General features: G+C 38.0%; 2 protein-coding genes across 2 annotated transcripts in view; both read right to left on the bottom strand.

Annotated features, from left to right (window-relative positions):
- Positions 1–1,858: 1,858 nt before the first annotated feature.
- On the bottom strand, positions 1,859–3,482 carry LOC130916607 (monocyte chemotactic protein 1B-like). The gene is made up of 3 exons (XM_057837465.1): positions 3,364–3,482; positions 2,202–2,319; positions 1,859–2,121 (listed from the first exon to the last, which is right to left on the bottom strand). Exons 1-3 carry the CDS (start codon positions 3,425–3,427, stop codon positions 2,007–2,009), a joined length of 297 nt encoding a protein of 98 aa, XP_057693448.1. The 5' UTR covers positions 3,428–3,482; the 3' UTR covers positions 1,859–2,006.
- An 8,758-nt stretch (positions 3,483–12,240) lies between these two features.
- Positions 12,241–16,054, bottom strand: part of smpd3 (sphingomyelin phosphodiesterase 3) — a 108,986-nt gene continuing 105,172 nt past the window's right edge. Inside the window, exon 10 of the mRNA XM_057836173.1 lies at positions 12,241–15,377. Within this exon, the coding sequence (XP_057692156.1) occupies positions 15,276–15,377 (102 nt within the window). The 3' untranslated portion in view covers positions 12,241–15,275. The remainder of the gene's footprint in view (positions 15,378–16,054) is intronic.

The raw sequence follows: 16,054 nt of genomic DNA, 5'->3' as shown, positions 1-16,054 counted from the left end.
TTTGATACTGTTGATCATCACATCCTCCTTCACCGCCTCCAACACGATATAGGAATCTCTGGCACTGCCCTTCAGTGGTTTAACTCATACCTCACGGGAAGGACCGAGTTTGTAGCCCTGGGGGATGCTAAATCCCGCCCTAACACTGTTATCTGCGGAGTCCCCCAGGGCTCTGTGCTCAGTCCAACCCTCTTGACCATTTACATGCTACCCCTCGGTCGTGTCGTCAGCAGGCATGGAATACAATTCCATTGTTATGCTGACGACACACAACTATATTTCCAGGTCACTCCGTCCTCCACCCCCTCCTCCTCTGTTTCTCACCTTGACTCCTGCCTGGAGGAGATAAAGGCCTGGATGAGTGAAAACTTCTTGCAGCTGAACAGCTCCAAAGCAGGAGCTACTCACATAGGTACTCCTCACCAGCTCTGTTCCGCCCCCATTTCCTCAGTCTCCTTTGTCGGCCACAAATTTTCCCTCTCCCCTTCTGTGACTAATTTGGGAGTCAGGTTTGACCCTCATCTTAGCTTTAACAATCATATTAATTATATTTGCAAAACCTCCTTCTTTCACCTCCGCAATATTGCCAAACTCCAGCCATCTCTCTCCCGTCCTGCTGCAGAGAGACTCGTCCATGCCTTTATCTCCTCCAGGTTGGACTATTGTAAGGCACTCCTCATCGGGATCCCTGGCAAGAGCCTACAAAGGCTTCAGTATGTCCAAAACAGCGCTGCTAGGGTCCTGATGAGGGTGCGTGAACACGAGCACATCACCCCCATCCTTCACACCCTACACTGGCTCCCTGTTCACCTCCGTATTGAATTCAAAATCCTCCTTCACACCCATCACTGTCTACACGGTGTAGCCCACACCTACCTCACCGAACTCCTCACATCACATACTTTAGCCAGAACCCGGTCAGGCCAACAGCACCGTCTACTCCCGCCCAGGACTCTGCTCAAGACTATGGGCGACAGGGCCTTTGCAGCTGCTGCTCCCCGTCTGTGGAACGCCGACCCAGACCACCTCAGAGCCCCGTAGACGGTGGATGCATTTAAAAAGGGACTAAAAACTCACCTTTTTAAAAAAGCTTATTCTAGCTAATTTTTATCTTATTTTTATCTGATTGGTATCTGATTTTATCTGTGCTTCTGTCTGTTTTGCTTTTACTCTTTTATTCTTAGTCTTTTTATTATTATTATTATTATTTTTTTTTTTTTTTTGGCAATGTGCACTTTGAGTTTTATTTTTCAAATGTAAAGTGCGTTATAAATAAAATGTATTATTATTATTATTATTATTATTACAACAAAAATGGTCAAAAAGACCTAAAACACTACTACCGTATTAGAACTAGTACTACAAATATAATGTCCACATTAGCGGCACAAACCAAATACATGATTTCTTGAAACTGATGAAAATCAATATGCATAACTTTATTTCAATGAATTTCTGCAAAAGTTTATATCTTCAAATGTTTTGTACAACATAAAAAAAAAAAAAAAAATCACAATATCACGGTTGATGGACAGACTACTTGTGTGGCCCTTGGAAGCCACCTGGTGCCAGCTCAAGATTGGTTTCCCTGGCACCCGAATACAGTGATCCCTCACTACTTCGCGCTTCAAACTTTGCACCCTCAATCCATTGCGGATTATTTCCAATTAAAAAATATATATATATACATATATACACACACATATATATTTATCTACAGTGTATATATATAATTAAAAAATGTTATATATCATTTATATAATTATTTCATTTACAGTGCTTAAAAACTATTTATTAAAATATACATTTAGGTTTTTTTTGTTCTTTAAATTATACTTTGGGGAAAAAAAGGGGGTGGGGTAATTGTTTGATATTTATCTCTTTCCAAAGCTGTTAAATCTGAATAAATTCACTGAACACACAAATAAAAAAAACATTAATCGACAAAAACGAGGGATCGGTGTATTTCATATACTGTATTGCAACAGTTTTGGGCAAAATAAAGGTTACAAGTTAGTTGTTTCGCCAGAAATTTTTCTGGCATCAAGCTCATTGATGAGGTCCTTCACCCATTGGACTGAAGACTTTACACACATGTAACGACCATTCACCGTCTTCAGTCTGTTAGAATATACAAAACAAACAAGACAATAGGTGAGGTTAATTTTTATTCAGATGTGATAATAATGTCTAATACCTACCGAAAAGCAGCAATGGGGCACTGCTGTGAAGTCTTCACGTAACTGACTACCCTTGTCTGGGGAACAGGGTTCATGTTGAAACGATAGCAGCAGTCACTTGATCCAGAACCTCGCAAACCTACAAAAAAGGAGCCCTGAATAAGCATTTCTTTATATAGTACATAGATTGAAACAATCATGACATTTTGCTGCTCACTGTCGTATTATCATCGTTCTGAATCTTCCCCCTCAATGGGCTGAATTGTAAATCAGATGAAATTGTGACCCTACTGACGTCATCCTCCAGCTGGGGACGCTAGAGCGCTATAATGATAGGCGGGTCTAAACGGCAGATAAAAAGTCTAATTTCTCGTCATCTGCGCTTTGCCAAATTGCATTGCATTGCATTGACTGTCTTTTTTTTAAAAAGAAGGAAGATGGTTCAAAACGAGTCAGAAAAAGAACAACCGGCGATGGGGGCAGCTGCAGCGATCATGCTAACGGGCTGGACCGGGTGCAGCAGGAGGCTAGTGCCGCAGCAGCAAGCCAGGTTCACGGACAGCCAGCCAAGCCGGGGCAGGAAGCTGCTACTGTGGCAGCAGCTGGTCAGGTTCAGCGCCACCCGGAGTGGGGCCAGCTACAGCGCCAGCAGTCAGCCAGGTGGACCACCAATAGCCGGAGCAACAAGCCAGTACCCTTATGGGAAATTCGGGTTTGGGCTGCACAATTTGTAAGGGAGTGGGAACTTTGGGGCCAGAGAGAAGACGGGGATGATGAAACTCGCAAAAGAATTGGTTTGTATTAATTATTGTATTTTATGTTAGACTGCACGTAACTGTAAATCCCGCCTGTGGTTATGTTGGCAATTGCCCATGCTGTGCAGAGTATAGCCAAAATAATTGTAAATTGTTGTCATAACATTTACACCATAGATATTATCTGAAATTGAGGCTTGTAAGTCCCACAACATGGCAAGCGGGCATTTGCGTGTTGTTTTCAGCACCATTTTCTGCTTAAGTTCCGGGACCTGTGCCCGTCTCGTCATCCCTGCGCTGTCATATGTACTTTTCCGTTCCGGCACCTTATGATTTACAAACTAAGCACTGCCAAAGCTGGATAACTTTCAAGAACTCAATACTTGTCTCACTGACAAACAAAAAGTATCAATGCACCGCATTCTTACCTTCAGTTGAAGTGATAGCTACTAGCAGCATTGCCAACAGAGACAGAGAAAGATAAGAACTCATTCTGAAGTATATCAAAAGCTGCTTCAGTGTCTTCTCTCCAATGTGTTCATTTATGTTGTCTGCTTCCACTTTATAAAGAGAAGATGAACTGACTTGGGAAGACCCCAGCTATATTTCTGGATTTCATCTCTCTCATCGTCATTGGGGGTTTACCAGGATATTTGGTAATTTATTTGTTGAGTTCATCTCACTTCTCAAAATTATAAGATAACAAGGGAATCTGCAACAGCAAAGGAGGAAGTAATATTGGTTTTTGTTTTATTTAGTTTCTCTGAGTAGGAGTAGGAGAAAAAAACAGAAAACACTTTTACTTCCATATTCCAATGAAAGGGATTTACTGTATGTCATCTGAGATCATAGCGCAGTGATGTATGTGTCACTGCAAAAACACACATCCTTAAAGTGCCTATGAGAGGATTTTTAAAAAAGTCTTAAAGAGAATTATTATGTGAATTAGAATCATATTTCGAGACAATTCGACTATATACAACAATTTGGCAAAGCATAGAGTACAAGCAATTATAGATTTTTAATCTGCTGTTTAGCCCCTGACTGTCATTATAGCGTCCCCAACAGGAGGATGATGTCGGCAGGGTCATGGTTTCATCTGATTTAGAATTCAGCCCATTGATGGGTAATTATTCAGAATGAGGAAAATGTGAAGAAGAGAGCCGCAAAATGTCATTGTTTGAATCTCTACTCCAATATTTTTACAGGATATTTTTTTGATCTCAGTATTTTTCCCCAATTGCTAAATAAATGGTATGGTCATGACAAATAACAGTCTTGTGCTAAATGGAATATGAAATATTCAAAATGCATTTATTCAGTACGACATGGCAAAATTACTCTATAACGGTCAAAACTGTTGACTTCTTGCACCTTCCAAACGATATTTTATGCCACTGAAGTTAGTCTGGCTTTTGTCATTTCCCTGCACCTGCTTCGGAAAGAGTAAACAAACCAGGAGGTTTCACAGCTCGCCGACAAGCTAAACCGAACCGAGTGATGTTTCAAAGTCTTATTCTCGATTTCCGAAGCAAAACATCACACAAAAGTACCCTGGTTCATGTCACGAGGCGGCGGGGTTGTCGATTGCCTTCGCCGATCGGCGAGCAAGTTACAACTCGTCATTCCCCTTCTGCGGGCAGGAGAGCTTGTTTGCCGGGGAAGCAGCTGGAGAATGACCGCCGGACAAACCGGCCGACGTCGGAGGAGCGCACAGCTGCCACATGGTCAACACGAATATGGCGTAAATTAATGCTTAACTACAAGGCGAAGACGTAAACAGTGAGAGAGCGGTGTTCAGTTGTTGTGCAGCTAACATGGCAGGATGTGTCTGAGGAGCGCTTTTCTACATGTCCGTCCGTGATCAAACTTATGTAAATATTTTTTTTTAAAGAAGGCTTGTAGTATTTACTTTGGAATTGTGGAGTGGAAAATTTGACAGAAAACCAGGCACACAAAGAGGGTAATAAGCCGAGTATAACGCTCTCCTGGCAGACACGCGAAGGACCGAGGGGGGTGCGCGACCGCCGGTTGTCTGCCAAGTGGCGGTGGACAAGGAGCATTGTCAGCTACAAAATGCAAGCCGCCTCTATATTAAAATGTGTGCCATGATCACAGTATTTGACATAATACAAAATGCAATGTTTACTCACTTCATCGTATGTCCAGTGGTCCCCCACTTGTTTTGGCCATACTCCGAGGGTGAACGGGAACTTCTTGAAACCCAAAAAGGCTCATACACCTCTCCCTGGTGCAGCAACAAAACCCTGCAGCACATCTGGCTGGCGTGATGCGAAAAATAAACAAATTAATCTGCAAAATCAGCTGAATCTGCAGTCCATCTGCATGCTATAAAGCAATGCTGTATTGTGAGATGCTGACCCGGGTGACGTCACATTCACATTCGTCCTCAACCCGAGACTGGAGCCGGAAGTCACTCGTTTTCATGGCGCGGGATTCAAAAATTGAATAAATAAAACGATCGCTTCCACACACATCCAAGCGGTCCATTTCATCCGGGAGCATATAATACTGCGTGAAATGTGAAAAAAAACCATGCTTTTTGGTGTCAAAGGCACTTTAAACATGATTATGGCCGTTTTAAATTGGACCAGTTCTAGGAATTTAACTCCTTGGATTCCAAGAGCAGTTTGTCGGTATGTTCAAAGTATCCAGCCTTTTGCACAATTCTTATTGCCTTTTTGTGAAGTACCACAATGGACTGTAAATTGCTGAGATACTGTATGTATTGCCCCAAACCTCCACACAGTAGCTGAGGTATGGCTTTACTAATGAAGAGAACAAGATATGGCGTGCCTTGTAATTTAAAAAGGATTTCATTTTAGTTTAGTTTTAGTTTCAGTAGCCCAACACTCTTTGCCAGTTTTATTTTTATATTCTTTATTTGTGACTTCCAATTCAACTGTTCATCCAGCATTACACCTAAAAATTTAGTCTGTTATTCGTTCAATTTCGCTATGATCTATAATCATCTTTTCTTCAATTTTTGTCTTTTTATTTTCGAATAAAATATATTTAGTTTTTTTTCCATATTTATTGATCATTTGTTTAGCCTGAACCAGTGATTCAGATATGTTAATTCTGTCATTATGCTATGCATCAGATGCTTTTTTTCCTGAGCAAAGAATGGTTGTATCATCTGCAAAGAGTATGAATTTCAACTTTTAGATGTCATACATAGGTCATTGATAAACAGTGTAAAGAGTTTTGGACCCAATACAGAGCCTTGTGGCACTCCAACTGTAATGTCCAATGTTGATGATCTGTAATCACCAATCTGTACATACTGTTTGAGATTTCCCATGTAACATTTTAACCATTGCAGAACAATACCTCTAATCTCGTATCTTTCCATTTTCACAAGTAATATATCATGGTTAATTGTATCAAATGCATTTTTTTTTTCGATCCACAAAAACACCCATTATGTGATTGCTTTTGTCAATATAGCTAGATAGTTCTTCATTTAGGTCAAGCAATGCAGGTGCAGTTGCTATTCTGTAATTAAGAACATTTCTGACAGTCTTTTTTAAAGATTAAATGTACTAGTTTATTGCTTAAAATAACTCTGTTAAGCTTATTTTCAGCTCGCTATTTTTCTTATTTCGAGAAATCTAAATGAATAAAAATTTAGTTGAAGCACTGGCAGATTACTTCACTTATTTCTAGTAGATTTAAACTAAAAACAAGGAAATTTAACTAGTTTTAAGGAGGTGTGTTTTTGCAGTGTACAAGCACCGTCCGGTTAATTTCACAATGTACAGTTTTTTTTGGCCGCTATGAAATGAAGATAAAAGACTTGGGAATGAATTAATGTAATTTCATGTATGTAAGTTTAAAATAACGGTCAGTGATTTGTTTAGGCCAGCAGAAAAGGTTCAGTCGTAGGATTTGCCAGTAGTCCCAGATTGCACATGACATCCTGGATTTTAGGAAATTCTGATTGGTACCAATGGCCGTAATATTTGGAGTGATCATTTGTGAAACTGATTTTTGCTCAGGGGACTTAGGACGCACTTAAGCTTCGGCTTCTCCCGTCAGCCCTTTTCTTTTCGGGTTGAATTAATTGTAAACACATATAAATGCTGTATGTTTGTTTGGATTTGTCATGCCTGAAGGGAAAATAACTAAATAAATAGATAAATAAATAAATAAATTGTTAAAAAAAAAAAAAAAGGTTACCTCAGCTTAATGTTTGCACGGTTTAAAAATAAAAAATGCACTAAAACACAAACAAACACACACACTCAAAAAGGCTCAGATCCTTAAGGGTTATTCTACAGTGATCCCTCGTTTTTCACTGTTAATGGGGACCAGAACCCACCGCGATAAGTGAAAAACTGCGAAGTAACCCCCCACCCCCACCCCAAAAAAACATTTCCCACCCCCAATGTTTTTATTCAGATCTATCATTGGAAGGAGATACATATAAGACATGTTTTTTGTTTTTTATGTTTTACATTTTTCCGCAAAGTTTAATAATAATTAAAAAAAAAAAACTAATATATATATATATATATATATATTAGGACTGTCAAACGATTACAATTTTTTATCGAGTTAATCACAGCTTTAAAATTAATTAATCACAATTAATTGCAATTCAAATCATCTCTAAAAGATGCCATATTTTTCTGTAAATTATTTTTGGAATGGAAATCTAAGACAAAAGACGGATATATACATTCAACATACTGGACAAAAGTACTGTATTTGTTTATTATAACAATAAATCCACAAGATGGCATTAACATTATTAATATTCTTTCTGTTAAAGGGATCCACGTATAGAAAGACTTGTAGTTCTTAAAAGATAAATGTAAGTACAAGTTATAGTAATTTTTTATTAAAACCCCTCTTAATGTTTTCGTTTTAATGAAATTAGTAAAATTTTCAATCAAAAAATAAACCTGTAGCTCGCCATTGTTGATGCTGTCGAGCGGTAACATCACATAGGCTCCCTGCCGTTCTTCCACAGTGTCTTTAACTACGTAAGGTAGTGATTGAAATACACCACAAGGTGTCAATGATGAGTTTTAAATTAGTTAGAAATCAAGCCAATGAGTGTTTTGTCCCTCGACTGGCGCCGTAGTTCCCTGTTTACTGGTCTATCCATTGTACTTCACAGTCATATGAATGCTGGCTTCACGACATACGAGACCTCTGATAGTTTGTATCTTGACTAAATATTGCCATTCAGTGTATTTGTTGAGCTAAACGAAATGTTTGAATAGTGTTTGACCAAAGTCTGAGTAAGTTTTATGTGTATTTTGCATAGCTATTTTGATTGGGAATCCCAGTTCTCTTTGCATTGTTTTTTAACTGTGTGAGAATAGGGCCTCATTAATACAGATTGAAGTGCTTTTGTTTTTATGAACATGTTTTTTTTTTGTTTTTTTTTGAGAGAGAGAGATAGGAATATTTTTTTGTTGTGCTTTCACTAAATGATACTTATGTTTGTTGTGAAGGAGTTGCCGAAGCTTATGCCAATAAACGCCGCGGTCCAATGACTGCCTGTGTCCACTCGCCTTTCTCTGCCTTTTAGCTCTCAATGTGCAAAAAAAAGGTGTCATTGTAATCGGTTTGAGGCAATGCATGAGCGGGTCATTCCGCGCATGCATTAAATGCGTCAAATATTTTAACGTGATTAATTTTAAAAATTAATTACCGCCCGTTAGCGTGATGAATTTGACAGCACTTATATATTTATGCATGTTAATAAATGGTTTTTAAGCATTTTAAATGTAATAATTATAATAAGTTTTAAACATTTTACTGTCCCACAGAATTATTTTTAAACAAGAAAAATAGTAGACGCCCAATCCATTAAAAAAAAAAAAAAAAAAGCTTGTCTTTATTAAATGCTTCTTTGAGTGTCCACTCAAATCTGCTCCAGCTGCTCACTTACACACAAAGAGTTGCCACAGCAACTGTTTAACAAGTTAAACGATGATTGATGCATGCGGCCCTTTGAAGGTTGAGTCTCTGGCTAGATCAAAGCTTAACCGTCTGTCAATCATCGTTTACTTTAATAAGCAACTCCAGTTCACTCTCTGAAGAACAAAGAGCAGGGAGAGGGCGCGAGCAAGCGTGAGACTATGCGATCGGACGGGACAGCTCATCTATATTTTCCCTTTTTTTTTAATTGAAAAAAAAAAATCCGCGATGGACCGAGGTTTGAAGCGCAAAGTAGCGAGGGATCATTGTTTATGGTTTTAAGGGAAGCATGACAGATGTTAATGTTATTCTAGCATTTTTTTGTAATAAAAGTACATTGCTGCCGATGATTGTTCATGTGCCTACTGAAATATGTACTTAATTCAGTTTTTAGTCAAATTAATTTTACAATCAGAATTAAAAACACATACAAAAAAAACCAACAAAAAATTAAAGGGTGACGGCTCTACCAATTAGGTGTCCCTTTTTTTATTTTTCCCAGGGAGTTGGCAACCCTACTTACCGCCTTGCGATTGGCTGGCAACCTCCGGTCCTTACTCATCTGCCCCCGCAACCCACATGAGGATAAGCGGTACGGGTATTGAATGAATAAATGAACATACTAGATAGGAATAAAGATGGTTTATTTGTAAACATACAGTATGTGACGTGGCATAGCAAAATGAATCGCAAGTCGCACAGAGAGATATAAGCCAAAAATGTTCTAAACTGACATCTCTGCAATAGATGTTCAACAAACACTTCTTTTTTCAAAGTTCAATTATCATGAAATAAACATTGCAAAGTGTTTAAAATCATCTGTTGTAAAAGGTAACTCCCCTCCCCCCCAAAAATATAAAACGTCATAAATTATCTCGAAAGCAGTCGCCTTCTTTACCTTTTTTGTGTACATCCACTTGAGGAATCCCCAATTTAAGGGCATCTCTATAATTATAAAGATTCTCTTTTGCTTGTCAGTGTTTGTTAAGATTAGGCAGGGAATGCTTAGGTGTTTCAAATAAGATACCAGCCTTTGTTTTGTTTCTTCCAAATATACAAGCCTCCAATTCGTCTATTCTTCTTGTGCAGTGCTACGTGAGATACTGAGCTTATTGTAGGAAAACATGCTCTGTGTAAATTTTCTCCAAAACTTTGTACAGATTCTTCAGGTAAAAAAATTGATTAAGAAGATTTAATGGCTCTTTGGAAGAAGACATAAGTCTTAATCAGCAGCAGGCTCGCAATTTGGATGCAAATACATGGCTCTGGACTGTGTTGACATGTGATGACTATGGAGAGAAGGCCACGACCTGGAGGAATTACAGAACGACGACAGCTCTGGTCAACTTGAAAACAATGCTGGGCATGCTCAAATTAACGACAACGACAACAATGGTTCAGGTTTGGACATACAGTACGTATATTGATCAACCAAGACATTTTGACTGTTAATGAGGTTCAGTGACACTGTTTCAGATTGAATTTTAAATGTTAAAGGTGCACAATGTAGGTTTGGTGGCCAAAAATGGTACTGCAACTAGATCAAAATATTGACGAGCACAAAATACCAGAATACCGCTTCACATTGGAGAACTTGCAGGAAAAGAACTTTAACTGGCAAGCGACAAGTCCTCTGCAGAAGGTCTATCTTATTTTTTAATTTTCAAGCACGTTGTTTTCAATGTAATAATGACAACATTTAGTAAAGACGATTAAAAGAGCAAGTTAGTGTATGTGACAATGACTGAAGTCAGGGAGGACTACTTTTTTTAATGGACACTGCTGGCCAAAAGTATTGGCAGCCCTGCAATTCTGTCAGATAATGCTCAATTTCTCCCAGAAAATGATTCTAATTACAAATGCTTTGGTAGTAATATCTTCATTTATATTGCTTGCAATGAAAAAACACAAATGAGAATGAAAAAAAATTAAATCATTATGATTTTACACAAAACTCCAAAAATGGGCCGAACAAAAGTACTGGCACCCTCAGTCTAATACTTGGTAGCACAAACTTTAGACAAAATAACTGCGAACAACCACTCCTGGTATCCAACAATGAGTTTCTTACAATGCTCTGCTGGAATTTTAGACCATTCTTCTTTGGCCAACTGCTCGAGGTCTTTGAGATTTGAATTGTGCCATTTTCAGATCTCTCCACAGGTGTTCTATGGGATTCAGGTCTGGACTCATTGCTGACCACCTTAGAAGTCTCCAGTTCTTTCTCTCAAACCATTTTCTAGTGCTTTTTGAAGTGTGTTTTTGGTCATTGTCCTGCGAAGACCCATAACCTCTGAAGGAGACCCAGCTTTCTCCCACTGGGCCCTACATTATGCTGCAAAGTTTGTTGGTAGTCTTCAGATTTCATGATGCCATGCACACGATCAAACAGTCTAGTACCAGAGGCAGGAAAGCAACCCCAAAATATCAGGGAACTTCTGCCATCTTTGACTGTGGGGAACGTTTTCTTTTCTTTGAAGGCCTCATTTCCCCCCCTGTAAACTCTATGTGGATGCCTTTTCCCAAAAAGCTCTACTTTTGTCTCATCTGACCAGAGAACATTCTTCCAAAACGTTTTTGGCTTTCTCGGGTAAGTTTTGGCAAACTCTAGCCTTGCTTTTTTATGTCTCTGGGTCAGAAGTGGGGTCTTCCTGGGTATCCTACCATAGAGTCCCCTTTCATTCAGATGCCGACGTATAGTATGGGTTGACACTGTTTTATCCTCGGACTGCAGGTCAGCTTTAACTTGTTTGGATGTTAGTCAAGGTTCTCTATCCACCATCTGCAAAATCGTTCGTTGAAATCTCTCGTCAATTTTTCTTTTCCGTCCACATCTAGGGAGGTTAGCCACAGTGCCATGGTCTTTACACTTATTGATGACACTGCGAATGTTAGACACTGGAACATTCAGGTCTTTCGAGATGGACTTGTAGCCTTGAGATTGCCCATGCTTCCTCACAATTTTGCTTCTCAAGTCCTCAGACAGTTCTTTGGTCTTCTTTTTTTTCTCCGTGCTCAATGTGGTACACACAAGGACACATGACAAAGGTTGAGTCAACTTTAATCCATTTTAAATGGCTGCAAGTGTGATTTGTTTATTGCCACCATCTGTTATGTGCCACAGGTAAGTAACAGGTGCTGTTAATTACACAAATTAGAGAAGCAGCACATGATTTTTCAAAGGGTGCCAATACTTTTGTCTGGCCCATTTTTGGAGTTTTGTGTAAAATGATAATGATTTAACCCCCCCCCCCCCCCCCAATTCTCTTTTGTGTTTTTTCAATGCAAGTAAAATAAATGAAAATATTAATACCAAAGCATTTGTAATTGCTATCATTTTCTGGGAGAAATTGAGCATTATCTGACAGAATTGCAGGGGTGCCAATGCTTTTGGCCAGCACTGTATGTGTACATACCAATGTTGAGACCAAACCTACGCCCTTGTTGAGAAGTATATGCCTAAAACAACATGGTTAATGGAAAATGATGATAAATTAACCAGTAGGAAAGTTATGGCAAATGTACAGAGTGAGAACTATCAAATGCAGTTTTCCTTACCATTTTTGAAGAGTATTTTATATTTTCAAATCACGAATTGTTTATTTTGCTCCAGCCTGAGGCTGAAGTCATTGAAACAAATTCAAGAGATGCTTTTTCAGTTTTGGAACTATTTGCACTTTATTTAGCCAATATAAAAATATATCTTATGTGGGAGTGTATGTTTAGTGGTAATGGTTTACAGTTAACTGTGTGTAATGAACATTGAAAATGATAGTTTTTTTTTTTTTTTTAAGTTACCAAGGTTGTCAACTGGCTAGTGCGACCTGACTTTAACTGTTACCTCAGTGGATCCCTAAAAAAAGGGGCTTGCTGTCAGTTTTTGCACATAAACAGTGAATTAAAGAATGTTATAGCAATAAAAACACATTCACACAAATGATGTTTTCTTTTATTTATTTTGCACTTTAAAAACAACTGATATTAATTTTTTGCCAATTGAACAAATTAACCATTGACTTCATAATGTGTTGACATGACACATTCCCCATTCACTGCGTCACACCTTCCCGAAAGAGGCCGTCCCACACTCCGCTTTATTTATTAGCAGTCGGTCACACGCAGCGATCTAATGCCAGATTTAGGCTGAAAATGTACAAAAGCTGTACTGCATACAAACAAGAAGGATTGTTTCAGGAGTGATTTGTTTGAGGATTCAAGGTAATTATTATATTTTTCGTACCATGCATGCATTTTGAAACGTGGTAAATATCAATGGGAGAAATTGGCAGCTACAGCATTGGCATTATACATAATCGAGACAGTTTAACGTCCATATCTATAAAGAATTCAGGGATTTAAGCATTTATTCACAAGAATTTAACGGAAAAAGCTCTTCGTTTACGGACGCAAATTTGCTTACCAACTAGCATCATAGTTTGCTATATTTACGTAAAAGAAATGCTAACTGCACGTTTTTTTCTTTTAACCAAGAATCGAGACTGTTTTACTTCCATATTTATAAAGAATATAGGGATTTAAGCATTTATTCACAAGAATTTTTAACGGAAAAACCTCTGTTTACATATGGCGGCCACCAATTTGCTGACTGACTAGCAGCATAGTTTGGATTATTTACATAAAATAAATGCAAACTGCACGGTTTTTTTTTGCTTTTAAACGGGAATCGAGACTGTTTTACGTCCATATCTTTGCCTAAATCCCTGTATTCTTTCATTCATTCACAAGAATTTGCAACGGAAAAAGCTCTTTGTCCGTGATATGGCGGCCGCTAATTTGCTAACTGACTATCAGCATAGTTCGCAATATTTACATAAAATAAATGCTAACTGCACGTTTTTTTTTTTTTTTGCTTTTAACCAAGAATCGGTACTGTTTCCCGTCCATAGCTATAAAGAATTCAGGGATTTAAGCATTTCTTCACAAGAATTATCTACGGAAAAAGCTCTTTGTCTGTGATATGGCGGCCGCTAATTTGCTTACTGACGAGCAACATATTAAAAATATTTACGTAAAATAAATGCTAACTGCACATTTATTTTGCTTTTAATAAAGAATTCAGGGATTTAAGCATTCAATCACAAGAATTTTCAACAGAAAAATCTTTTTGATATGGCGACCTCTAATTTGCTTACTGACTAACAGCAGAGTTTGCAATATTTACGTAAAATAAATGCTAACTGCACGTTTTTGTTGTTGTTGTGCTTTTAACCAAGAATCGAGACTCTTTTTACGTCCATATCTATCAAGAATTCAGGGATTTAAGCATTTATTCACAAGAATTCTCAGCGGAAAAAGCTTTGTCTGTGTTTGCATTCGGTCAGCTATAACGGAGAAAGGCCCCCTATGAATTGGCCCCGCGCCTCATGTCTGGTCAATACATTATGAAGTCTATGCTTTAATTGTCAAATGCTCTGATTTAAAAAAGGCTTTTTGTTTTTCCTGTTGTACCAAACCGTGACCTCCGTACCAAGGTACGTTCCGAACCATGACTTGTATTACCGTTACACCCCTACTTTATATATGTTTAGTAAAAAAAAAAAAAAAAAAAAAAGTATTTATATTGTATTAAATAAGCATTTTAACCCTCTACAAAACAGTAGAAATCACACTACCTTAGTTATTTAGTTATCTTTGTTGTTAAAGAAGACACTTGTTGAGGTGAAAGACAAGTAAGGTCCGAAAACTGAACAGACCTTGTGGGACACTTGCGTGACTCAATGACACATGTGGACATAGTAGAAATACATTTAACAGCGGTAGGCATAACTCTTATTTCCTTTAAACCAGCCTCATTTCTTAACGAGTCTTCAAGCAAATTTTAAAACTTTGTGGAGCTGTTGTGCAACAGCCAAGGAGCAATGAAATCCACTAAAAAAGATCGAGCGGACCAAGATTAGTGAGCACTATCACTTCATGGTGTTTCAGTCACGATGATATCAATGAATGAGTGCACCCAGAATCCAAAATGGCAACAACATCTTGGAATGTGGAAATTTCTTTATAACTAACAATCTACTTGAAACAATGTATTCATCGTGGGAGTGCAAAAAGTTATAAATTGTCCACAAGGTGAGCAGCAGAGAGGCCAGATGATTTCAGACACTCACATGGCAGTTACGCGTATAAGTGTGCAAAGTGTATGTGGAATGCCCCGACTCTCACTCACATTACTCTCTCACTCCATAATTGTCTTTTAGATTCCCTATCAAAAGGGGTTATATTACAATTTGTCCACACAAAATTGTCCCTCTCAAAATACTCCTAATCCATAAAAAACATCATTTGCTTATCTTCATCGTCCGTCATCCATCATTGGCAGTATTTAAAAAAAATTTTTTTTATTATAAACGCAGCTGACAATCTAAGACTCTTCCTCTCCTGTGGAGACGGCTAATCGCATAGCCACAGGCAGGTGATCCGTGAGGCCAGCCAGCTGTGTAACAAAGCTGAACTCCTCAATTTCCTGTAGAAAGAAGGTATATATTAGTGCTGGCAAGTGATTCAAATTTTTAATCACGATGAATAGCATTTCTTTTTTTTAAATACAAAAATTATTATGGAGGATAAAACACAAATGGCTGAAAAAGCAGTTTCTGCTTTTGCACCCCTCTTTAAAATAAACTGTAATATTTTTAATCCAAAAGAAACTGTTGGGTTTGGTAGAACAATAGCATCTCTATGCTGCCATAGTAGTTTCATGCTGTATTATTCCCCCGGACAATTTTAATTTGTCCGTTTTACCCTGGAGACCCCGTTTACAGACACCCTGAAACCGCTTTTGTTTCAACCCAGCCATACAAAGCAAGGAAGTAATTACCGTATTGGCCTAAATATAAGACGGCCCTGATTATAAGACGATCGCCTCTTTTTCAAGACTCAAGTTTGAAAAAAGACTTTTTGAAACACCAAATTTTTATACAGAAAAAAAATTACAGTACATCTGGAATAAATGATTATAACAATATATTTGAGATAAAAAGCATGTTATTTTACCTCATTCAAATCTTAATATCTGAACATTTAAATATTTAAACTAAAGTGCAATCACATTCGTAAATGAATGGCTTCTGGTTTTTGAAATGTAAATAAACCAATCTATTGTGATAAAACAACAAAATTGCAATAACTGCATTAACCATC

Source organism: Corythoichthys intestinalis, chromosome 5 (assembly GCF_030265065.1).
Source record: "Corythoichthys intestinalis isolate RoL2023-P3 chromosome 5, ASM3026506v1, whole genome shotgun sequence".
NCBI lineage: Eukaryota > Metazoa > Chordata > Actinopteri > Syngnathiformes > Syngnathidae > Corythoichthys > Corythoichthys intestinalis.
This window is presented reverse-complemented; position numbering and strand designations above follow the sequence as displayed.